At 42.0% G+C, this 26,592-nt stretch overlaps 1 protein-coding gene across 5 annotated transcripts in view; it reads left to right on the top strand.

The window, feature by feature from the left end:
• The window catches only part of PHF20 (PHD finger protein 20), a 184,254-nt gene that overhangs the window by 147 nt on the left and 157,515 nt on the right, over positions 1-26,592 (top strand). For 3 of the 5 annotated variants that reach the window (XM_067546848.1, XM_067546847.1, XM_067546843.1), the window contains exon 2: positions 3,262-3,387. In XM_067546848.1, the coding sequence (XP_067402949.1) occupies positions 3,385-3,387 (3 nt within the window). In that variant the 5' untranslated portion in view covers positions 3,262-3,384. Of the gene's footprint in view, positions 1-3,213; positions 3,388-12,845; positions 15,623-24,420; positions 24,533-26,592 lie in introns of those variants that run through there. The other 2 variants (XM_067546846.1, XM_067546844.1) reach the window with 2 other exon arrangements.

Raw genomic sequence — 26,592 nt, 5'->3', positions numbered from 1 at the left:
GCGGGGTCCTGTCTCGGGGGGAGGCCGGGCCAGGCACGGAACGTGTTCTCCCAACCGCACAAAGGGGGGAGGGGCAGGGACAGGGCTGAGGCGGCCCTGGGGCCTGGGCGGCTCCTTTTGCCCCAGCCCGGAGCGCGGGCCCCAGCGTGCCCGTGTCTCCGCACGCGCTCGCAGGGTCCCGTTGTCGCTCGGGGCTCGGCCGGCTGCGGCCTGGAGCGCTGGACTCCGAGCGCCCTGCTGCACTGCTCCCCGGGGGCAGATCCTGGCCCCTCCGCGGCTGAGCTGCGCGGCCCGGAACGGCCCGCGGGGCTTGCGCGGCATCTGCGCGGGGTAGGTGAGTATCTGCGGCTCCTGGAGTTCAGGCGCCGGGCGGCGCGAGGAGAGCGGGCCCGGAAAGGTCCACGGGGCGCTGCCGACTTAGCCCGCGGAGCCTCCCGGCGCCGCTGGTCACTGGTGGTGCAGCCCGCCCTGTTGAGCACCGCGGCCCGAGGCGGCGCGCTTGGGTGGGCGTGGAGTGATCTTGGTCGCGGACTCGGATCCTTGTTTTCTTCGCTCAGCAGCCGAGGCGGCTTCCGCGCCGTCCCTTTGTGCCGGGGCTGTTGAACGTGAGCCCTGTCCTGGCTCGCGCCTTCGGCTCCGGGGCCTCGGAGTGGAAACAGGAGCTCCCAGCTGATCTCTGGGACTGACTGTGTCTCTTGCCTTTAACGTGCCAGCATCTTGCAGACGTGAGTGGTGGTTCCCTCAGCGCGTGCAACGAGTGTTCTGCTGTGACAGTGACAACAAACTGACTTGAGACTTGGATGTCTCCGGGGGGTAGAAATAAAAGCATTTTTGCTTTTAGGTTGTGCGGGTGATGTTTGTACAGTCATAGGTCAGCTGGATACAAGGTGTAAGCACACACTTCTTTCTTGGTAAGCTGAGGACATCATTTGTGGAAATCAAATTATCCTCTGTGATTCACATTGTCTCATTGTTTCACTAGTTGTGTGTCAGATGATCCTGGGGTGCCTTAGCTCTAATTCACTCTGGTTTGAATAGACATCTTTCAAGAAATAAAACAAATCATTACAGCTTCTCTTACAGAGATAGCTGAGTTACTCAGTTCTGCTAATGGACATGGAACAGTTGTGGGCATCTTTCAGTGCTTGTAGGCTGTCTCTATTCTACTTACTATTGTTAGCTTTACAAGAAGCTTTTTGCTCTGTTCCATTTTGAGGTGAGATGTCAAAGTGAGCCTGTGGCCTTGGTGATATAAGAAGCTGTTCTGGAAAGATTATAAAATGTCTCAGTGTTTAAGTAGAAGAAAAAAAGCATTTAATAGGAAACGAATTGTCTGTTTATCACAAAAAATGACTGATTTTTTTTGAAAGATGTTTACAAAAACTGGCATTTACTTTAATCACTAATTGCTGAAAGGTAGTTCCCTAGCTAGCTACTACTTCAGCTTCACCAGGTTTGGTAAAAATAAAGAAAATGGACTTCAAAATGGATCCACAGAAAAATGCGTTTAGTTGTGTTTAAAGGGAGGAAAGCTGAGATGATGATGTACAGTGTACTCATTTATAAGAATCACTGATACAAGAATCTACTGAATATAGTGATCAAAACTTACTGGGGGAAAAATCATTCATATACTAAACAAAATACTCGTAAGAATCAGCTACTTTTAAGTATCAAATCATCTGGGGTGGAGATTATTCTTATAAAAGGAGTGCACTGTATTGCTTTCTGTTCCTGGAATTGTGTGTTGCTCCGCCTCCTATTTCAGATTAATGGGTACAGTGGGTCAGTGCACTAAGTTCTCTTTCTAGAGAACCTGGGTTCAAATTATTCTTATGTCCCCACCAAAAAAAGGTGGATTATTGATTCAGTTGGGCAGAATTGAAACAGTTCAAGAAAAACTAGAAACATAGGTAGTTTAGGTCAGAATTGAAGTGTATTGGTAATGCTGTATGGGAAGGTAATACATTTACATTTTTTTCTTCATTTCCCAGTGGACAGCTAACTCCCTCACTTGAGAACCAGCTTGACCATGGAAAAATATTGCTATGCCCCCAAATTAACGTGCAACTTTAAGTGTTATACAGATCTTGAAAAATAATTTCAGTTTATATATAGATATCACAACACTGATCCACAGTAGAGGGATACATGAGACTGTTAGTATTCGAACAGGATAGAATGTATTTTTGCATCTTTGAAAAATCTATGTTATCGATGGTTTGGGGTAATATATGGAGTTTTGCAGTACATAATGCTTCTGGCATGCCCAGAGCTATTACCTCAACATATTTTTATTAGTCTCTTAGTTTCTAGATACAGTAGAACCTCAGAATTAGGAACACCAGAGTTACAAACTAACCAGTCAACCACACACCTTCTTTGGAACTGGAAGCATGCAATGAGGCACCACAGAGATTTTTTTTTAAAAAAGCAAATACAGTACAGTGTTAAACGTAAACTACTAAAAAAATAAAGGGAAAACAGCATTTTTCTTCTGCATAGTAAAGTTTCAAAGCTGTATTAAGTCAATGTTCAATTGTAAACTTTTGAAAGAACAAGCATAATGTTTTGTTCAGAATTACGAACAACCTGCATTCGCAAGGTGTTCGTAATTCTGAAGTTCTACTGTAATGGTACAGAAGTTCACAAGTAGAAAGTTTTTGAGAAATGCTTTGGGTGACCTGGGATACTTAGTAAAACGTTGCATGTGCACAGAAGATCTGTTCTAAATCTGTGCTTAAATGGCCGTGTTTTGGTGTGAATGCAGTCCTTCAAGTTGTTGCATATTGTTTGTGTTGTACATAACTGAAACTGGCTAATTTTGGAAGCACAGAGCAAAGTCCTAATTTGGGGTTGTCTGGTGTTAAAAGAATTCTCATTTAAAAAAAAAGTTCGTTCTATTTTGGATATGTTTGTATTGGTCTTTTTAATCAAAAGCCTAATTTGTCAGAGTTCAGTTTACATTCCCTCTATACCAGTCCCTTTTAATTTCTGTGGTTCCTCTCCTTTTTCCTGAAGGGCCTTTTGATTCTTTAGCTTAATCAGAATGGTTGTGAATTGTTCTGGATTGAAAGCAATTGGTTTTCTTTACCCACAATTTTTTATTTTTTTTTAAATGTATATACTAGTTGTTCATAATAGGCACTGCATGTATTCACACATAAGAAATGTATAATTAGCTTAAAATCTTGATGACAGGTTCACTTTTTTTCTTAATGTATGTTTTCCTAAAAAAAGACCCTTTCTCACACTATACAGTACTTCTGGCTATCAGATAAATAGTTGCTGATGAATAAGGATAAGAATCTGTGACTTCCAGAGACCTCCATAAAATGATCCATTTCTGGAGACTGCGGGGACAGGAGCTCTGAGCCACCACAGATGGTAAGGGTCCCGGAGGTTGGGGGGTGGGAAGGGAGAAGGGGGGACAGCAGTTTTCAGCCTCAGCGGTGGACCCCTCAGCTCTGGCAGGCTGCAGGGATCCTGCTGCTGTCTTCCAGAGCAAGTGGTGGGGATCCTTAGCAGGGCAGGCAGCAGCTCTAAGCCACTGCAGGTAGCAGGGAACCCTGCTGCTGTCTGCCAGGATGGGTGGTGGGACCCCTGGCTTTGTACCGCCACCAGCGGCAAAGACCCCATGGCTCTGAGCTGCGGGCAGTTGGGGAACCTCGGAGCTGTGGGGTCCCTCCGCTGCCCCGTGGTGGCTCTGAGCTTCAGGGTCCCCATCACCCACAGCTGCTGACAGTGGGGGTTCCCCGAGTCACTGTGGGAGAACCCCGGAGTGCCGTGCTGCGGGCAGCAGGGGGAACCCCGGAGCTCTGGGGTCCCTCTGCCACCTACAACAGCTCTGAGCTTGCTGTGGGGGCTCCCAGCTGTGGCAAGGGAATCCTGCTGCCCCCAACCTCAAAACTTCCAGCTGCTGTGCTTCCCCCAGCTCCCAGCTGCTGCAGCCCCTCCTTCCCTGAGCAGCTCCCAACTGCCACCCTGTTATTTTCAGTAAAAGTCATAGATAGCTTATAGACTTCTGTGAATTTTTGTGTATTGCCTGTGACCTGTCCATGATTTTTACTAAAAATAACAGTGATAAAATCTTATCTTTACTGATTAATAGTTACTTGGAGATCTTTAAGCATAGATATTGACAAAAGTTCTGCCAAAATCTTCCAATTTTCTTGGTTACTTGTGATTCCTCAGAATAGAATTTTAATAATCTTGGTATAAAGCAATATGACATGGACCTGAATTTTATATGGTATTGTGATTAGATTTGTAATTCTGTAGACTTCATTCTAGGAGATGTGGGTTTACAGGAGATTGTTTCAGTATTGTGTGGAGGCAAGTGTTTTGCAAAGTGATGAGTCTCTGGAGTGTGGATTTTTTTAGCTTCAGCTGTTCTTCATGACCCTTGTGAAGATGTTGATATACGTAATTTTTGGAAGGATTGCTCATCAAAAAGTATTGTTTGGACTCAGTGGTTATCAATAGAAATGTATACTGTAAGTGAAAGGGTAAAACTTTACAAGTAGAGTTTGAGGACTAGGAGCTTTCACTGAGAAAAGTAATACCCTGCAAAATAACAGCAAATTGGAAATATTACACAGAATTTAACAAATTAATTCTGCCTGTTAATCTGTACTTTTTGTTAGGGCATAATTATGACTTGAAAACTAGTTTTCTATGGTGCTTTTGAACAATTAAAGTGACAACACATCTAACAGAAGAAGAGATCAAATTTTGCATGCTTGATGGATACAGCATGCTTCAGTATCATATGTGGTCTCAGAATTGAGCTTTCTTAATATATAATTTATTGTAGACTGCTGCTGTTTGTGTGGTATCTTTATTGATTTTTACTTTCTTTATTCCTCATAGTCTAAAAGTTCGTTTTACTTGGCTGTGCGGATATAAATAACATTTTAAAAAGTCCGTGTTTAAACTATTAAAAAGCATGGCATGGAGGGGTCATCATTACACTTACTGGCATGCACAGGGACTGACAGCTCGCGACCCCCCCCCCCAATAACCTTGCGACCCCCTGAGGGGTCACAACCCCCAGTTTGAGAACCCCTGCTTTAGACACTCAGAAACCTAAGTCACTTAGTCACTTCTGAAAATTTTCCGCTATTTCCTGCAGCTCAAACAAACACATCTTTACTGTCAGGTCAGTGAGTCTGTCTAGCTGCCATATCTTTGTGCCATCAATTTGTGCAAGCCTAACTAGCTTTCTTGTGCACACTTTTGACCAAACCTTTAAAGAGTTCTCCTCCCCATTTACCCACACTGAGGGAGCCGCCCATATCCTGGGAACTCAGTGTGGTCCTGTCAGTCTGATAGATCCTCTCTTTATCACCTGGCTCAGCAAGGTTTTGCTGAGGTTCAAGCCAGAAGAGCAATATGCTATTCTCTTATATCATAAGGATAAAATGATTCCAATACCCCACCTCAAATTCTTTTCCAAGCTGTCTTCCGACTTTCACGTAAATCAAGAAAATCAGTGTGCTGCTTTCCTTTCCCAAACTCCATTCTCTACCCTGGGAAAGCTAGGCTACACAACTTGTGCACTTGAGATCCCTTTCCTACTAGTAAGACAGTACAAAACCATTCCAGAAGTCACCATGGTTTTTGATAATTCCTGGGGACAATGGCATGGGGCCAGTCTATTTCCACACAAACTGTCCAAGTAGATCAGACTGTAGTTAGTTTGTTATGAACTGGCAAGTCTGTCCCAACAAAGTGTATTGGAGCCCATTCTACCACATATAAGACAGTCTGTTTAGTATGCCTTCAGAAAGTCTATGATAGAGACCTACAGAGCTGTAATCTGGAACTTAACTCACCCATCACCATGTTGTGCTATTACCTATCCTGTCTTCCAGATCTAATGACAGACATGGCAGAGTTGTTCTGCAGTCTTTTGGTCAGGACTTGTACCCTTTTCCTTTCTGATCTGGGAACTGTTAACTAATCAACAATGGGATCTGCAGAAACCAATACTTAAATGGTTACTTACCTTACTAAATTGTGGTTCCTTGAGATGTTCGTCCACGTGGGTCCCATTATGCACCCTCCTGCCCCCATTACTTGGGAGTCCAACTTTTTTGTTGGATACAGGATTAGCAAAGGAACTGAATTGCTGGTTGGAGCTGCAAACCCTTGTATGCCCTCAGATGTGTGGTATGAGGATGTACAGGGCATATGTACAGTTCCCACTGACACTGATGGCCAAAAGGTTCTAGACCTGCATGCATGAAGCCCCACCAGTGGGATTCACATGGATAATTGTATCAAAGAACCACCTATAAGGTAATCATTCTTTTTGATTTCTGTATTAGGTATTGCACTATTTAATAAGGTCATATATTTAGACTTTTTCTGAAGTGTTCATGCTTTAATTAAAAAATTGAATTCTGGTGCTCATAAAAAGATTTAACAGCCCAGCTCTAACTAGGGCTAAGCAGTTTCCCATTACATATCTGGCTCGATATTTTAGTACTACTTCACGTAGTGTCCCTATGGGCGCTCCACTTCAGGTGTCCTCACATCCTCAATCGGAGATTTCTATCAGCAATGCTTGTCTGGGTTGCGCATGTGTCATCCCCGTCTTACAGCGCCATTGGCATCTTGCACGGCGCACACGTGACCAGACCCCCCTCAGTTTCTTCTCAGCTGTCTGCGCTCTGTGATGGAGTGTCTTAACAATTAGATAGTCTGTATATAGTATTAGTTTAGTCAGTAGTCACTTACCTTTCACTGTTCACCCAGATTTAAAAAAAAAATTGTTTTCCCCCCTCGTAGTGTAGAATACTTTTTTCCTGCAGGGAACCTGCTATTATGCCTGGTTCACCAGGATTTAAAAGATGCACATCTTGCAGAGATGTGATAGCAGTATCAGGTGGATCGATGTCTGGGTGAGGGACACTTGCCTCAAAAGTGTACCCATTGTAAGAACCTAAAGTCCAGTGCCAGAAGGGACAGGGATCTCCACCTCAAACTCATTTTAATGGAAAAGTCGTTGAGGTTTCCTGGCCAAGATCAGAGGTGGATCTCATCGTCAGAGTCCAGAGGAGCTCAAATTGCAGAAAATTCTTTGTGGAAAAGAGCTTCAGCCTCAGAGACAACCGGCAAAAAAGAAGAGCACTTTGGCAAAATCTCTCCTGGCAATACCAACAGTGCCAAGATTAAGTATATATGAGGCACCAGGTTCTTCAGCAGCACTGAAGGACTTGCAACATTCTGGTGTGGAATTGAGTAAAAATAAGCTGGCCTCCTTCATTACGACACTGACAAAACATGCATCACAGAGACCATTTCACAGGTCAAACTGCCACCAACTGACTCTTTGGCACTGATGCTGACAGCGGCATCAATGTAAGTGACGGAGCCAACTCTGATTACAGCACTGATCACGATAATTGCACCGCCCTCAGTGACTGCACCGATGAAAATTTCGGTGCCGACATTGTCACTGGGACAAAAACACACTTCAAAATGACATACATGCATCTTTTTGAGGGCAGTAAACATCCACACCTCAGTCGCCGTCGTTTGGCATAGATGCCTCCCCAGTGCACATTGCACCTGAGGAGGTTCTTTCTCCCATACCATTTTCCAACGGGGATGAGGGAGAGGAAGGAGTAGTCTTCTCCCAACATTCCTCACCTGCCAGACCGACTCCTGGATCTCCAAAATAAAGATAATGTACCAGATACCATAGACAATTCTAGTTCAGACCACCCATACCTTTCCCAATGCAGTGGCCCAACTGGGATACATAGTCCGCCTATACAAGGGGTTACAGCAGACCCCACAGCTTTTATAGGGACAGAAGCAGATCTCTATTATGATCTATCCCACCCGTTTCTGAACCATTTCTGGAGACTATTGAAGAAAGGGTAGAAATTATTGAGCAGGAAACATCACCTCCAATGCATAGCTCATCTTCCTCACCTGATGAGGCAATAATACCTCCTACGACTGCAGATGACTTCAGGCAGTTTCAGGAACTTTTTAAAAGAGTGGCAGACAATCTGGAAATTCCACTCAAGGAGGTCACTGAAACGCATCACAAGCTGTTAGAAATTCTTCACATCGCTTCCTTGTAAAAAATCATCTTACCAATTGATAAGCCATTCAACAACATCTGGCAAACACCAGCAACCATTACACCAACTTGTAAGAGGGCGGATAAAAATCTTCTCTAAGTGTATGGAATTTCTTTTTACCCACTCCCTTCCTAACTCCCTCATTATAGAGGCAGTAAGACAATGGGACAAACAGTCCCATTATAAGTTTACACTGCAGGACAAGGACTGCAAAAGACTAGACCTATTTGGGTGCAAAGAGTACTCATCTGCTACGTTACAACTACATGTAGCTAACTATGCCACATTGCTCTCGAATTATGACTACAACAATTACTCCAAAATCATGGAATTTATTAATGATATTCAGGAAGAGAAGAGAGAGCAATTCAGATTGCTCCTAAACAAAGGCCATCTTGTGGCTAGAACTGCCTTACAGACTTCCCTCAACGTAACTGACAAAGCTGCGAGAACAACAGCCACAGTGGTGGTCATGTGCAGGACATCGTGGTTCCACTCTGCACTTGCTGAAAGATCTGCAATCCATGATAGAAGACCACCCCTATGATAAGGTGAAACTCTTTGCTGCAAAAACCTACAAGGTCCTACATACCATGAAGTACTCATGAGCCACACTACACACTGTTGGTATTTACACACCTGCAACAAAGAGAAAACAGTACAGATATCAGCCATATCCATGCAAGTACCAACAATACATCCACTAACAAACATTATGAACCATAACGTAACAAACAAAGATGATGGCAGACCCATCAACAAACCCCAGTATCACAATTGTCATCCACAGAACAATTTTGAAATCTTGGTTGGGGGTCTGAACAACCTCCCTCACCACTCAGTGCTAATGATACCAACCATCCAATTCACTCGTCTATGCCCTTTCCATCACTTATGGGCGTCTATTACATCAGACAAATGGGCATTAGAGATCATATACTCAGGATATTCCATCCCATTTACCACTGTACCCCTTATTTAACCCCCTTCCCCGTCCTCCTTCAGGGACCCATCTCATGAGCACCTATTACTTCAATTGTTGTTGTACCTTCTATTTCTAGATGCCTTAGAACATGTACCTACATAGCACAGAGGGAAGGGTTTTTACTCCCATTACTTTTTGACCCCCCCCCTCCCAAATGGGGGATGGAGACCCATTTTTGATCTCAGAAGGCTCAACGGCTCAACAAATTCATAAAGGTACAATGATTCAAGATGGTCACGCTATCTACTATAATACCAGCACTGGAACGGGCATTGATTTTCAGCCCTTGACCTACAAGATGCCTATTTTCATGTAACAATCCACCCAGCAGAAAGAAGATTCCTCTGATTTGCACTGGGAGAAAGCCACTACCAATACAAGGCACCATCCTTTGGCCTTTCTGCAGCACCAATGTTTTTTTTGGTATTTGGAAGATGCTTGCTGCAGGGGCAGGACGTCTATGCAGGCAAGGGGTAATGATATTCTCGTATCTAGACAACTGCCTGATAAAAGCACACAATCAAGCACAAGCTATTCAAGTTACCCAACTAACAATGTTATTCTTTCAAGACCTAGGACAAAAATTAACAAAAGTCCACTTTGAATCCAGTACAACTGGAATTCATAGGAGTACATCTGGACTCTCTAACTGCCAGCGTGTTGCTACTAGACAACAGGTTTCCTACAATAATCAATGTAATATCATTGGTGAAGAAGAGCCCGAACATAACTGAACGCCCATGTCTCCAACTCTTAGGACACATGGTGGGTACTACATTTGTGGTGCAACATGTAGGCAGCACATGTGTGGGCGTACAGGGGTGGCTCGCAACCATCTACAAGCCACACAAACACAGACTAAACAAAAAACTCATAATGCCGAACAGAGTCAAAGACCCTACAGTGGTGGACACAACCCACTAATATTCGGGCAGGGATCCCGTTTTCACAGGGTTAGGATTACCACGGACTCACCACTTACCTAAATTCTTCCCAAAGCCTCACAATAACACACAAAATGCATTATTATATAAATTAAATGTCAGATTTGCACTAGCTTTCTGTCTAGACAGAATAAAACCCTTCAGAAAATTCTCTAAACTTTTTGTATCCGTCCAAAGGCACAGCTATTTCCATACAGAGATTATCAAAATGGATCTCAGGGTGCATTCATTTATGCTACCAACAAAAGAACGTGCAAGCCCCCACAAGGGGTCAAAACACATTCCACCAGGGCACTGTCTACATCTATACCATTCCTCAGTAACGTAACAATCATAGACATGTAGATTAGCTACTTGGGCCTTGGCACATAGTTACACAAAACATGCCATTGATCAGGCTTCCAGATTGGATGTATTGATAGGTCTAACAGTACTCTCATCTATTCACCCAAGTACTCCCAAGTCCCTTCCGTCCTCTGAGGGGGCACTGCTCTAGAGTCACCTGAAGTGGAGCACCCACAGGGACACCACTCAAAGAAGAAAAGATTACTCATCCTGTGCAGTAACTGAGGTTCTTTGAGATGTGCCCCCTGTGGGTGCTCCCCATCTACTTCAGAGTTAAAAATAAGGACTTTATGGTAGAGAAGGAACAGGGGTCTGGTCGTGCGCATGACAAGCGAGGTGCCGATGGTGATGACGCATGCACAACCTAGATGAGCACTATCTAATCAAGGACGTGCCAACACTTGAAGTGGAACACCCACAGGGATGCAAATCTCGAAGAACCTTAGTTACTGCACAGGGTGAGTAACCTCATCTTCGTGGCAACATTATATAGACGTTTTCTAGGAGAGACTAGGTTGAGAACTCTAGACATATTCTAACAGGTGCCCTAAGGTAATGCAAAGATTAGTACATTATCGTCTTTGGTTCAGTGTTTATACACATGGCCCTAAATTACTTGCGTTCTGTCTACTCACCCAGCTACTGTTGATGTTAAATTTTACATGGATTGGGTTAATATTGCCTTTTCTGGTGCATAATTAGTTACTGCGGTTGATCATGCAAAGTGGGTAACTGCATATATATAAATGGTCAAACACAAGACAGAATGTGGGTTTTAAGGATATTAGATTGTTCTTTCCTACTGAGACACTAAAAGCAACAAACATAAAGGCTTTGTTTTACCTACTGTCTGTGCATAATTCCTACTGGAGCTGTGCTGTGCATCAAGAATATGATCCTGACTACTTAGACCCCACTATGCTGCAATTAACTCTTTGCAGAATGAGTGTGACATTCTTAACCTAGAAGAGTCAAATGTTTTGACTCTTTGGCTGAATTTGGTTGACTTGATTGGTTTGTGGGCCACTTGACATTCTTTTCTGCAGGATCTAAGCTTTCTTGTAACTAAATTTCTTTTTTATCATGGTGCATGGAAAACATACATTCCATTCGTGTTTGGAAACTGATGTTGTGATTTCTGCCTGAGTCTACAGACAACCTGAAACATGATTTGGAGGTGGAAACTCTCCTGCCCCAATTAATCTTATTGCGGTATTGGTTCTGAAACCAGTGACACTTCAGATGTAATCATTAACTATTTAATTGGTGATGGTTTTAGCAGATGAGATCTCTGAGGCAATGGAAGTGAAGGGAGACTGAAAATGGGAGTTGTTGCAGGAAAGGAAAAGTAGAATTGCTTTAGGAAGAGTTAACTGTTTCTAGACAAAAATTCTGTTTACAAAAACTGAAACGTTGGGTATTTAGAATCCAGAGTATGTTAGAACAGATTAGATTAGAGGGGTGTCAAACTCATTGTGGAAAGGACCAAATTCCATTTTAAAATTTTGGATCGGGGCATAAGTTTAGGATTCTGCACTCCTGTTTGGGGCACAGCAGAACTCTAACTAGGAACAATGGAAGGTATGCACAAAGAGCAACAGTGGTAGGTAGGTATTCTGTAGTAACTAAGCTTTTAGTTAACTCTTTCCAAAGCTCTTCTGACGTTGGTTCACCAACTGAGAAGAAGTGTGGAAAAAACATCTCTTTAGTAAAAGATAAAGTAATCAGTGGAAGTCTTCTAATATTTAAAGGTATAAAAATAAAAAATAAACTTATACATAGTATGTCTTTTAACAAGGATCACTCTTAACAAGGATCACTCTGAACAAGTACTAAGCCTCAATACTTATGCTTTCACATATAGAAGTTGGAGTTCCTGAAGATATTAACTGTATTATTTGGGGACCAAAAGTTATTCCTTTAGGTAACTTTCAGAACTTTAAAATACCTTTGTTATAGCATTGATATGACACTGTTTTTTCCCCTTCCTGTAGTCATAGGTTAAACATTTGGAATGTTTTCAACTATGTAAGCAACAGGTCTTTCCTAGATGAGTATTATAATCACGTAAGTTCAGCTCTTCTATAATAATTCAGTTAGTATTGCTCTTCTTAAATTTTAGAATTATTATAAATCCCTAATTTGACTCACTATATATCTTACTATAAAAGATCTATCAGTTAACATTTCTCCCAAATCAAACAAATAATGTTGGTATTCTTAAAATGGAGTACACAAATGTTTCAGATGCAGATTTGCTTTTGTAGACATCATGCTAGTTTGAATAATACAGGAGTAGAAGTTAACTAACGTACTCCTTCATAGTATGTTCTAACACATCTGTTTAGAAAAAAATGCAGCTAGCTCATATTATTCTTGGTTATTAAACTTGATTTTAAGGATTTCTGTTTTTGCATTTTTAATACAAGCTCACCGTGGGACTTCTAGAAAGTATTGATACAAAATCAGAACAAGTATCTTTAATTTATTCAAACATTTAATATATCTCTGACTGAAGAGGCTAAACAAAATTTTGTAACGGGTAGTGGGTACACCTTCCTTTTAAATCGCTCTTTGCAGTTCAGGGAGAGGAGGGTTTCTTTTATTTTTGAATTCCTCATCTGATGGGTTATACCTTTTGTTCCTTAGCCTCCACTTACATATTAGTCCCAGTCCCTGCATTCAGAGTTCACAAGTGAACCTCCCTCCCCTATCAAGGTAAGAGGCAAGGAGGGAAAGGAGGAGGCTGACTTCACCACAAATATCCTATAGTCTAGGGAAGGTGCAATGACATGGAAGCCAGGGGACCATGAATTCTGGTCTCACCTGATTTCTGTTCATATTTCTGGGAATTTGAGTCCTTTTATTGAGGAAGCTCTCATACCTTGTTCTAGATGGGCTGACAGATGCAATCATTTTTCCTCATTAAACAAGTCAGTTAACTGAGAGAATTCACATTGTGATAATCAGGGTAGGAAGGAGATCTCAAATACAATAGACCCAAATCTTACTCACTGAGATTCTCTGCCTCTCAGAATGAATGTGCCAAATCTGTGGCTTTAGCTATCATGTCTCTAACCACTAGATAACATGTTCCTTTGAGATACTGCTCTTTAGCAAATAACTCTGTAACTCACTGACAAAGTATATGCATTCAGTTCTAGTGGCTAGTTCGTTCACATAGCAGATAATCAGTAGTAGATTCATGATTTTTAAAGCCAGTAGTGACTATTGTGATCATCTAGTCTGATGTCTTGCATAGGACCGGTGAGAAAATTTCACCAGGTTAATCCTGCATCAAGCCCAATACTTGTATTTGGACAGAGTTTATTTTTTGAAGGTGAACTGATAAGGAATCTGCCATATGCTTGGTAGTTTATTCAGATCATTAATTATTCTTATTACTGGTTTGAGGTTTTTCCTTTTACTGCTTTAGCTCATGTGGTAGAAATCTTGATTGCGGATCTGAAGGTACTGGTTTCAAACCTCACTGACAACCAGTGTGATAGGTTCTATTGCATAGGATGGAACTTACTCATTTTCTTCATAAACATTAAAAAAAACTGGTTTAATAAATTGCATGGTGACAACATCCTTCAGTTTATGGCACAATGTGCAATAAGAGATTTGCTTCATACTGGCAGGGATCAGGGACATGGTAGGCAAAATCTGGTTGCTGGAGCACAGGCAAATACCCAGCTGTTGCTGCTGCCCCATCTCCATTCAATTTCAAGAAGCGCATGAGAAGCTGTAAGTATTTTGGGAAGTAAGTGACCGTGCAGACTTCAGAGGGTTACTTTGCCTGACACATTATGTTGATGTTGTTAGTATAACAAGTTGCTTTTGGTGTGCTTAACCATGTTGACTGAAAATAAAATGTTGAGCATGGTGCAGCCTCACACTCTTGGTGGCATCAACCATCCTGAAGAGTGGCTTTGGCAGTGTTGTTTCTCTGTTTGATATTCTAGGTAGGTTAACTTCATCACTTTCTGATCCTGGGGACCTACCCACAGAGGTACATCAACACTGTAAAAATTAGCAAGTTAAAACAAGCTTTATTTAGTGACGAGCTAAGGTTGTATCAGAAGATGTCATCCACACGAAAGTTATAAGAATGAGAACCAGAAGTAAGGGAATCTGTATTCTTTGCCACTTGAACAGCTTATTAAGGGTACAAAATTTTTTCGTCTTCTGATTTCCATTCTTTAACCTTTGTGTGGATGGAGTGTCCTAGTGCAACCTTTGATACAATATTAAGTCCATTTATTCCTGGCTGAATACTAGTGACATCAGAGCAGAAGTTTTGGAAGCATTCCTCATCCATTGCTAACTTTGCATATGCAGCAGCTTACCTAGTGATCTGTAGTACACCCTCTATCAGTTGCCTGGCTGGTTATTCCCTACTGTGATTACTGCCACCATTCCTTCCATGATAACTTTCTCAAAGATGATTTCCATCTCTACCCTGATATGACCGAAGTACATAAGTGTGGGCCTGTTGATTTCTGACAAGAGTCCTCTTCTTTCGAATAATATTTCTAACACAATTGTTTGTCTTTTTTGTCCAGAAGATACTCAACTCTTTATGAGCACCACATCTAAAAGACTTCCGTTTTCCTCTTGGCAGCAGCATTAGTTTCCCAGGATTCACATCCATAAGTTGCTATGGAAAACATTAAACTTTTCACCAGCAAACCTTCATACATTTTGAGATGCCACACTTTCACAAGAGAGGCCATGGCGGAGTGAGCCATCTCTAGTCATCTTCTGATGCAACCTTAACTGTTACTAAATAAAGTTTTTGTTTGTTAATAAACTGCCCTAGAGTTGCAATATGCATTTGAATGCTTAATATTTAAATTTACATAGTTACAAGCATGTAAGTGGTTTAGGAGCTTAAGTTCAGTTGATTTTCAATGAGTGTCTAAATCATTTTTGACAGTGGGACGAGGGGGCTTTCACATGCACTTAGGTACATGTGAAAATTTTACACTTAATTGTCACAAGAGGCCATTAGGGTTGCAAATAATATTAGGTGGTGTCTGTGGGTAAATACACTGTGTCATAAATAGTTGTCTGATACAGACGTTGCCTTTTCTCATCTGCAGGTGTGTATGTCATCACAGCATGGCTGTGGTCATCCATTTGCACGGTCTTCCGATTGTGGCGGGGGACCATGGACATTCACCACTTCTCTGGATTGACCATTCCTGATGGGGGCATGCATATTGTAGGGGGTGAATTGGGTGAGGTTTTCTTCATTTTTTGCCTCTGAGGAAGATGCAAGGTGTGTTATGATGTGCACATGAGGTACTGTTAGAGTCAAAAGTAACTCTTGCTGAGCAGTATAACAAAAGCAAAACATGATAGAACTGCCAATTTAGATATGCCCACCACCTAGTTCTGTGTTCAGTGCTAGGGTAAATTATCTATAGTACTTAATCCTTTGTGTATGAAAGCAACAAATATGTAAACCATGTTCTCCACTGCCAGTATGGGAAATGCATTCCAAATTAACTGTACCTAGTACAGTATCCCTGATGAACACCGTACCACCTCCACCAGTGCCTGCTATGCCATCTTTGCCACCAATGCCTTCTGTTCTCCCTACCTGTCCCACTTCCTGTACTTACCCTGCTTGTTCCTCCATTTCCCCGATGCCTTCCGTATTATCAGTGGTACCTGGAATGTCTCCTGTGAAAAATCCATCTGTAGCACCTTTTACCTACTGGAATAAATGGGTCTGGGATAGCAGCGAATGTGAACTGTTTGATTCTAGTATTTGTGGGTCTCAGTAATCCTATAAATCCTCTGATGAATTCTCAAAGTAGTGTGAAAACCCCTTCTAATAAGAATGTTTTTTATGTCAGTGTTCATGGAATGCTCTTTTTCTGCCATAAAAGCTGATATTAAAAGGTTATTTCCATGGGGTCTGTGTTGACACAGTGCATACGGAGATGGAGTACATAGGCTGAAATAACAGAAATGGATTAGATGAAGGTCTTGTCAACACAAATATTTATTTTGTGGCAAACTGGGGTGTGACTACCCTGCATTAGCCTGCCGATAGACTAAATGTCCATATGAACCATACTCGTGCATTAACAGTTCGTTAATACATTTTGTTGTGGTTACATATACTTATTTGCAGACTGGGTTGGAAGTAGTGGCTTTCCTGGTTCAGGTATTGGTGTCCCAAGGTTTGGAAGTGGTCCTAGTAATGGAATGGAAAATCAAATGTTGGAGGGGGGATTTCAGAACTCTGGAAATGGACCTAGTTAAGTGGTCCCCTTGCTTTGATAGTGCTCTTGAGCATTTAAGTGGGTCCCTGAGTTTTGAGAAGCCAGGGTCAAGTATGCCCTTTATTGTGTCAATAGATGAAATTCTTGATTTCTTTTATGATTACAAAGTGATCCCAGGGTTGGTCTCATTAAAATACCTGTCCGCGGGAATAGTAAGTGTTGCATTTGAAGCTTATAGTGAAGTAATGGCAGCTTTTCTAAGTGATAGGCCTATAGGCTTAAAAGTTAGACTTGTTTTAGAAAAGCTGTCCATGTTGTGTTCAGATTGCTGTTCACAGTGATGTGACTAATGTCTCCAGATTGTTTTTATTTAATTTACATATTAGAACCTGTGAATGGTTTAATTTGTAAATGTTTGTTTTGATTGCTGTGGCCGCTGGTTGGGTTCAGGACAGAGTGATGCTTTTAGTGATAACCAAGAAGTAACGTAGGTTGGGCATTGCAGCTGGGGAAGGTCAAACCTTGGAGTTGCATGCTTGCTCACTGGCTGCTCCGCCGCACCCCTGAACCCAGTGAGTGCAGTGGCTGGATCTTTGTGCTGCCATGGGGCCTTAGTGTGAGGAGATAGTACCGTGGTTGCTCCCAGACCCAGTATGCCCAAGGGAGCTGGAGCCAAATCAGAGTACCATTTCCACTGTCCCCCCCAAGTGTCCGTGTTTGTCCTCCACCTGTGTTCTGCAGAGCCGTGCACCAGAACATGGGTTACCACAGGGAGCAGACTAGGGATGCAGCTCCCTAAGATCAATCCAGAAATCTACCCCGTCTTATATTTGCTCAGTGCAACTGAGGAGTTGGCTCTACCCAGGACAGGAACCCAGTTTGGGAAATACACTGTGGGCATGGACAGTGATCAGCAAGAGGCAGGGGGCTCCCTTCAGGGCGAGGGTGAGGGCAGTGTGGTTGGTGGCATGTTCTACCTCCCTTATCATACAGCATGTTGGGGTGTGTGTGGGGCTCTCATACTAGTAAAACTTTTTTGTTAGTGTAGCTGGTGACTTACTCATCTGAGGGACTCCAGGGAACACTGCTTTTCTTAATTGCATCCCTGTAAATGTGTGTATTTGTAACACACATGCATGTGTATGCAAATGTGTGGCTGCTCTGACACAGTTATTCTTAACTAGTGAAATGTTAACATGAAGTTAGGAATTTATAATGAAAGCAATTGAGGTTATTAAACCTTACAGACTGTGTCTTCAGGCTGAATGTATGGAGGTCTAAAATTCTAATGCAGGGCATTCATGAAAGAGCTCTGGCTATCTATAAGCACACTCACCTGGGTTTTAAAATTGACATAGCTAAACACTGCTCTAATATTCTCATTGTAGACTTGCCTTTTACTATTAACCCTCACAGCATGATAGCCTTTGGCATGGAACTGAAAATCTGCTGATTTTTTTCTCTGTCATGAGGACATGGAGACAAATGTTTGGCAACTGTTTGCTTAGTCTTGCTTGGCAGAATAACAAATTCAAATCCTGTGGTGTTTGGAGTAGTCTCCAAAGGGAAGTGATGGAAGCCAAGTTGCTTGGTGTTTGTAAAACTAGAGTTTCCAGTGTACTAGAAAACATATTTAGGGAACAATCATAAATGGCGACCTGGGGGATTTAATACAATTTTGCTATCTCTACAGGTATTCAAATCAAATTCTAGTTATTAGCCCTGGTCTAGACTTACCTGGAGATTCGGCGGCAGCCAATGGGAGTTACGCAGGTTACACAGACTAGCTTGTGTAACTCCTGTCGACTGCTGTGCTTCCCTTCTGCGTGCTGTCTTCACTGCACTGCGCAGTGCTACGCTACTTGAGGGGTGGTTTTACTCAGTCGACTTCCTGATCTGTTGAGTGGGTCTACGCTGACTGCTCAATCGATCCAGAAAGATCAATCTGGCGGCGGTGACTTTGCTGCCGTCAGTATAGACATACCCTTAAAGAAATAGTCTTTTGTGGTGTGGGAATGGAAAGGAAACAAATATTTTACATGTACAGACTTAGCAGATCTGGGTTCTATTCCTGACTCGGCAACTGGACTGCTGTGTGACCTTGGGCAAGTTATTTCTCTTCTCTGTGCTTCTGTATCCACATCTTTAAAATGGTGATAATGACACTGACCTCATTTGTAAAGTGCTTTGAGCTCTATGGATGAAAAGTGCTGTATAAGAGCTGGCTATTATTATCGGTAATTAAAAATGGCAGTGTTCTTAAACATTTTACAATATTTAAATGATGTAACAATGTAATATGTTCCTGAACTTATTCAGGAGTACATTATGGAAATTTGCTATTGGCTCTATGCTTAAGTTTGTTATATTTAAGGTCAAGCTGTTGCTTTGATATACGTCGTCTGTTTTTTGAGTTACAATTATTTAATGACACCCTTTCATTCTGCCAATAAATAGTGTTGGTATATTGTACTGCTGAAGTATTTTTTTTTAAATGCAAGAAACAGAAGTTAAAACTTTAACAGTGCCCACAGGTTTACATACCTGCAGCACCAATGCGTATAAAACTGTCCAACCAAGTGCTTGCAGCATTTAAAACATTGCCATTACTATTATAGTTACACCACTGCTGAGCAAGTCCTGACAAAGGCTATGCCCACAATAGATTCAGTTAAAAAACATTGACGTTTTACTGTGAATTGGAACCTCCTGTGTTGTGGCTGCAGTGATGTGACTTGTCCTTCCCTTTGAGTCTGTCTCATCATCTTTTTTTCATTAATAACTTTGTGCTTTGTCAACTCCTATACTTCTCTCCCTCCAAATTATTCCATATGGGCCTAAGCCAGCCTTGGTTCTCTTTCATACTCTTGCTACACTCACAGAGCACTCACAAGCTCAGTCTAAATAGAAATGTTTTTAAAAGATTTGAAATTACTGGGTCTTCACCTGCTCCAGAAAACTACACCAATTTTATAAGATTACACTGTACTTGGTATCTACAAATAATCTATCTCTAAAATCCTGATATATGCATTTATGTTCCAAAGTGTAAGTTATAATCTCAGCCCATCTACACTACTCAGTGATGTTTCCTGCACATACATCTCTTTTTGTAAACACTTTGTCCTATTTGATGGTGTTGATGGCCTTTTTCTGGTGTGTTACTCCTTTTCTCCTGAGTGCAAGCATAGGGGTAGAAGGGATTGCAAAGGTCATCTAGTCTAAACCTCTACCAAAATGGAGGATTTGTTGTGTCTAAACCATCCAAGACAGATGACTATCCAGCCTCCTTTTGAAAACCTCTGGTGCAGGAGCTTCCAAAACCTCCCTAGGCAGTCTGTTCCATTGTCCTACTGTTCTTACATTTAGGAAGTTTTTCTTGAGATTTAATCTAACGAATGGAAGTAAAGATTTTACAAGTTATTAAATTAAACCTGAATTTAAAAAAATTAGCCTCTTTACCTAAGAAACAGTTTAATCTCATTTATATGTAATTTTTTCTCTCTCTCCTCCGACACTAATAACTACATGAAACTTTATAGACTAAAAGCCCTAATTGCTTTGCCACCTACTCACTAAACCCTTTAAGCTGTTTGAAGTTGGGAACCCAAAATCACAAAACTTTTGAATATGTAGAGAGTACATAAAGTGAAGTTTCTTCCTTCTCTATCCTTTATTTCTAATAGTTGCCTATAGAACACTGCCAATCACTATTCATATAAGCACTAGGCAGCTCAGCATCTTGGCTAAGCTCATGAAGAAAGAGCAGTCAAGTCCACTTTGGGGAGTGATTGCTGAACTTTGGCTGTCCGTTATAGAAGTCATTCTTCTAACTCAGGGGTGGGGAACGTCTGGCCCGTGGGCCATATACGGCCCGCAAAATGGTTTGGTCCGGCCCGCGGCGGGCCGTATAAGGCCCGCGAAATCATTTGGTCTGGACCTGGTGGCGGGGGGAATTCGGCGGCGGGGCGGTTTCACAGCGGCGGCGGGGTTCTGTGGGGGGCGGGGGGCAGTGGCCGCCGCCGAAACCCTGCCGCCGAAACCCTGCCGCCGTTTGCCCCTTTTTGGTGGCGGGGGGACTTTGGCGGTGGGCACTGCCCCCCGCCCCCCCCGGAACCCCGCCGCCGCCGTGAAACCGCCCCGCCGCTGAATTCTCCCCCGCCGCCAGGGCCACCATCAGGCCCTTGACATAAAAAAGGTTCCCCACCCCTGTTCTAACTCATCACAATTCCAGGATCAATTTCAGTGTTCTTAAGAGTGACACCTGGGTGTGGCAAATGTCACTTCACAGGATGACACGTGACTTGGTTGCCCAGTCCTTGCCTTGGACTAGGAGGGGATAGGACTTTCTGCTGCCTTCACTTTACTTGTGGAACTATTTAGTGCTATCATCACCATAGTCCTGTGCTAGTATCTACCTGGAAAGTAGGGCAGAGGCAGGTAGTCATTAAGTTATTTGCATTCTGGTAGTGCCTGGGTTGTGGGTCTATTGTACTGTGTAATGTGTAGAATACAGCTCCTCTGTCAAAGAGCTTACAGTCTAAAAGATAAACTGGACAAACACCTATGGGTATAGGTGTTACCAAGAGCTACTTATATATTGTTACAGGACTTGGGGGGAAGTGGGACACCAGGAGGAAGCACAAAGAGGAGGGTGCAACGGGGGAAGCCTCCTGATGTGCACTGAGAAAGTAGAGCAATCACCTAGTTATCTTAGGTGCTTCTACACGAACGCAAGAAGCCTGGGAAACAAGCAGGAGGAATTGGAAGTCCTGGCACAGTCAAGGAACTGTGATTTGATCAAAATAACTGAGATTTGGTGGGTAACTGACAGAACTGGAGCACTGTCATGGATGGATATAAACTGTTCAGGAAGGACAGGCAGGGGAGTAAAGGTGGTGGAGTTGAACTGTATGTTGAGAGCAATATAATTGCTCAGAACTCCAATATGAAACTGGAGAAAAGCCTGTTGAGAGTCTCTGGGTTAAGATTAGAGGCGAGAGCAACAAGGATGATGTTGTGGTGGGCGTCTGCTATAGACCACCAGACCAGGAGGATGAGGTAGACGAGGCTTTCTTCAGACAGCTAGTGACAGTTTCCAGATAACAGGCCCTGGTTCTCATGAGGACTTCAATCACCCTGACAATTGCTGGGCTAGCAATACAGCAGAGCACAGACAATGCAGGAAGTTTTTGGAGAGTGTTGGGGACAACTTCCTTGTGCAAGTGCTGGAGGAACCTACTAGGGGCCATGCTTCTCTTGACCTGCTGCTCACAAATCAGGAAGAATTGGTAGGGGAAGTAGAAGTGGGTGCTAACCTGGGCAACAGTGACAATGAGATCGTCGAGTTCAGGATCCTGACATAAGGAAGAAAGGAGAACAGCAGAATATGGACCTTGGACTTCAGAAAAGCAGACTGACTCCCACAGGGAGCTGATATGAGGGGCAAAGGAGTCCAAGAGAGCTGGCTGTATTTTAAATAAACCTTATTGAGGGTACAGGAACAAACCATCCCAATGTGCAGAAAAGATAATCAGGGAAAATGCAGGCCCCTTCCTGAATGGGGGAAGTAACCTAGTGACAGATGATGTGGAAAAGGCTGAAGTATTCACTAAGGTGAGGGGAGTGGTACATACTCTGGAGGGTAGGGATTGGATACAAAGTGACCTAGACAAATTGGAGGATTGGGCCAAAGGAATCTGATGAGATTCAACAAGGACAAGTTCTGCACTTAGGACAGAAGAATCTCATGTACTGCTACAGACTGGATCGACTGGCTAGGCAGCAGTTCTGCAGCAAAGGACCTGGGGATTACAGTGAACAAGAAGCTGGATATGAGTCAACAGTGTGCCCTTATTGCCAAGAAGGCTAACGGTATATTGGGCTGCATTAGTAGGTGCATTGCTAATAGATTGAGGGAAGTGATTATTCCTCTCTATTCGGCACTGGTGAGGCCACATTTGGAGTATTGTGTCCAGTTTTGGGCCCCCCACTACAAAAAGGATGAGGACAAGTTGGAGGGAGTCCAGAGGAGAGCAACAAAGATGATTAGGGGACTGGAACACATGACTTATAAGGAGAGGTTGAAGGAAGTGGGCTTATTTTATCTGTAGAAGAGAAGAGTGAGGGGGGATTTGACAGCAGCCTTCAACTACCTGAGGGCGGGGGAGTCTTGTGGCAGTTTGAGCTAGGCTGTTCTCCATGGTAGTAGGTGATGGGACTAGGAATACTGGTCTCAAGTTGCAGTGGGGTAGGTCTACGTTGGATATTAGGAAGATCTCTTTCACTAAGAGAGTGGTGAAGCACTGGAATGGGTTACCTGGGGAGGTGGGGGATTCTCCATCCTTAAAGGTTTTTAAGGCCCAGCTTGATGAAGCCCTGGCTGGGATGATTTAGTTGGGTTGATCCTTTTTAGAGCAGGGGATTGGACTAGATGACCTCCTGAGGTCCCTTCCAATCCTAATGTTCTATGATTCTATGATCTTCTAAGATTCTATGACACAAACTGTTTGTGAATTTTCTTTTCTTGCTTCTGTAGAATTTGTTCATTTTGTTCCTTGTCTCACTCCTTTTGGGGCCTGGTGCCGTTGTCCTAGACATATTACTTGGCTCCCTGTTACATACACTTTCACATGGGTCCCTGTCTTCCTTCTCTTTTATTGTGACTATTTCTGTTTCTTTCTCAAGCTGCTCAATCTCTTGTTCACAAGGATCATAGAGCCTGCTGGTTCCAACATCATTTTGCTTTTCCTGCTAAAGGAATTTTGCCCCAAACAGTATTATTTAATTAGCAGCAAAGGAGAAAATATGTCACTCACGTTTACTCCTTAAAATTGCACAAGAGCTCATTAAATTTCCATAGGACTCCTTGTTTCTCACTTCAGTAACTACTTATGATACAAAATATGGTTGCTCTTTTTGATTGATTAATTTTATATTTGTTAAGCTCCTGTATCTCTGCTGTTGCTCAGAGCTTTCCCAAGCCACAGCAGCAAAGTGATGTTCACATGATTCTTAAAAAGTGAAAAAAATCTTGTTTTTCTCTACTGCTTGGCAAAATAATGAAGATCAGCAGTTCGGTATAAAAGCATTATACAGATTCATAGCACAGCGCTGTATATTTGGTTACATTCATAACCATAGGGTAACTGGAAACTTTTTTTCTAATGAGAGCTTAAAAATACTCTTGGCATTGATAACTTAGAGCTCTCATCTCGCCATAGAAAGCCTCTTATTTGCTGCTGGCATGTGAATTTATCAAACCTTAATGCAGATTTAAAAACTGCAAATAAAAATACTTGATTCTCAATCACCTCTTAACTTACCTGTTAAGACCCAGGTTCTTTAATACCTTTAGTATGATTGATGTAATCAGATATCTAAAGCAGGGAGATGGGTTACATCTCTTGCCTTTCTGTAGTGGGCTTAGGGGAGAGAAATCTGAGCCTTTAATTGTGGTCTTTCTGAATGAAAAGATGTTCATTTAGTCTCCATAGTACAATGAACAGGATTTTTCCAATATTAGAATATAGGCTAAGCAAAATTTGAATAGGTTAGTTTGTGACTGTAGTGATTGAATTAGTTCATACCATGGTGAGCTGGACATAGCTAACATAATAGAATATAAAGGATGAAATGTTAGTGATTATGAAACATGGTAGAAGTTTCTGAATCAAAAATCATGGAATCCTAATAATGGAAATTAGAGAGAGAACCTAGTTGTCTAGTCCAGCCTTTTGTCAATGCAGGATTATTCCTTGTAGTATGTTCCTGACTGCTGTTCTTCTTTTATGCTTCACTAGGTTGCATGGCAAAATTTCCCTTCTGATACATATTATTTAAGTAGCAGTGGATGAAGAAGAATAAAATATAACAATCTTCTGTAAGTTCCAGTGGAACCATTTCATTGAAAAGGTACCAAACTTAGATAGACTTAAAGGTGTGTTACAATTAATAGCCTTCTTGAATTTTTATTCAGCAGACTTTTTGAAGATTTCAATTGACTCCTTGGATTGATATTTGCCATATAAATGTTAATTTTTCTCAGTCAGATTTTAGCATATATTTTTGTCAGTTTTTAGTAAAATGCTAGTCTTTCTCTTTTAGTCTTTAATAATTGTTTAGTGACAATAAGAAAATATTTATTATTGGATGGGGTATAGTTAACTTGACTTTATAATGTGCTTTATAATGGGAGCATAATACGTAGAAATGTTTGCATTTCTGAAGAAAATAATTTAATTTAGTCTTTTCCATACAGTTGTTCTGTTCTGGGAATCCTGGTCGTATTACAATACACTTTTTCATCTATTATAATGAGGTGTTGTCAGTGTGTTAGCAGTCAAGTGAGTCTAAGATCTGTATCTGTTCTTCTAATATCAATAGTGCATCAGAGAAATAGCATAAAGGTCTTGGAATTTTAAGCAACATGTAAAAAAAATAAATGGAAATTTGAGAGATATCTGCATATATTGACTTGGAGATGTATTTTGAAATTCCAAGTTTCAAAAAATAACTTTGTATAACTTGTAGTTTGAAATTTGTGTTTGTGAATGCATTGATATTTTACACGCCATGTATAAAAACCTCCCTCTTCATAGTCTATCAAGCTGGTCTGTGGAAGCCGCTGTTCTAAGACAGACATCATTACTTCTCTGTACTGAGAGGAAATAAACTATTTAGAGGTGGGAGAGGTTAACAACACAGGAATATAGGATGGAGTTTCTCAGACTTTTCCCACCCAGCACCCCTACAGCTGGTGGGTGGGTGTGTGTGAGATAGATCTTTGGGATCATGACAAGAAACAACTGTGGCTCCTTCTGGGTTAGAACATGCTGTCTGCTGTGTGTGCTTCCTCTTCCTGTTTGCATTGAGCTCTGCTTCAAGGAATCGCTGATTAGCTATGGTGAGAATCTGGTTGAGCACTGTCAGGAGTCACAAAGTGAAGCTCCACACAATTTTTAAGCAGTGCTTTCCTGGAGTACATTGTGGTGTATTGCAGTGGAAGAGTTGGTGAGAATAGGACAGCAGCAGGGTAAGGGAAGACCACCTCTTACTGATCCTCAACTTGCCTTTTGGAGTCTAGTATTTACTGGGTTTTGTCAATTTTCCTGTGATCTCCTGGCCATTGCTTTATGACCCAGCCAGTGTCCAGACCCACAGCTTGATAATTCCTGATTTAAGAGAATGGAAGCCTTCTCCAGTCTCATAGAAAACAATTTTATGTGGTGTTAATACTTTTTTTCTGTGAGACTGGAGTAGAGAATTAGTTCCTTTTTATTTTTTCCTACAAAGTTGTGGACTTTGTTTCTCATCCTCAAGCCCTAGGTGGTTGAAACAAAGAGCTTCTGCTGCAGAGTTAACAACTGAGGACAGTAGGGGGAGGAGGGGAAAGAAAACACCAGTGTTTAGGAGAAAGGGGACCCAGCTCTGCCTTAAGAAAACCCTTTTTTCCCCTCTGGATGAGTTGGACCCCTTTGTCACTAGCCTTTGTTGTCTTTTCTCTTTTCTCCTGTTGATCTCAGTGGGCTAGACTGCAGGTTGAGCATGAGAGTCCAAAAACAGACAACCTTCTGCACTCTCATCCTTATCTCTGCAAAACTGATAGATCCTTAGGTCATATGCATGTCCCTCATATTTTCTCTGGGCATGCACACCAAGCTAGAAAAAAACCCTGGTGGAACATTTACATTTTACTTTTTAATAGTGACTTTTCTGCAAAGTTCTTCTTTTGGTATCAAGATTTTTATAGGAAATTTTCTCCTTGTGCACAGCACTTTCATAGGCTTCCTGAGGGGTACTTCATTAATATGAATAACTGTTAGCAGCAGTATGCCCTTTTTCAGTCTTTTAATAATTTGGCTGCATTAAGAAAATATTTATTATTGGTTGGGGATAGTTAATGCATTTATAATAGGAGCAAAATGTTCATATTTCTGAAGAAAATCGTTCAGCTCATTGTCATCTCCATACAT

Source organism: Emydura macquarii, unplaced genomic scaffold (genome assembly GCF_026122565.2).
Source record: "Emydura macquarii macquarii isolate MOO-44397 ecotype Brisbane River unplaced genomic scaffold, CSIRO-AGI_Emac_v2 contig_1170, whole genome shotgun sequence".
Taxonomy (NCBI): Eukaryota; Metazoa; Chordata; order Testudines; family Chelidae; genus Emydura; species Emydura macquarii.
Note: the sequence above shows the minus strand (reverse complement) of the source record. Positions and strands in the feature narration are given on the sequence as shown.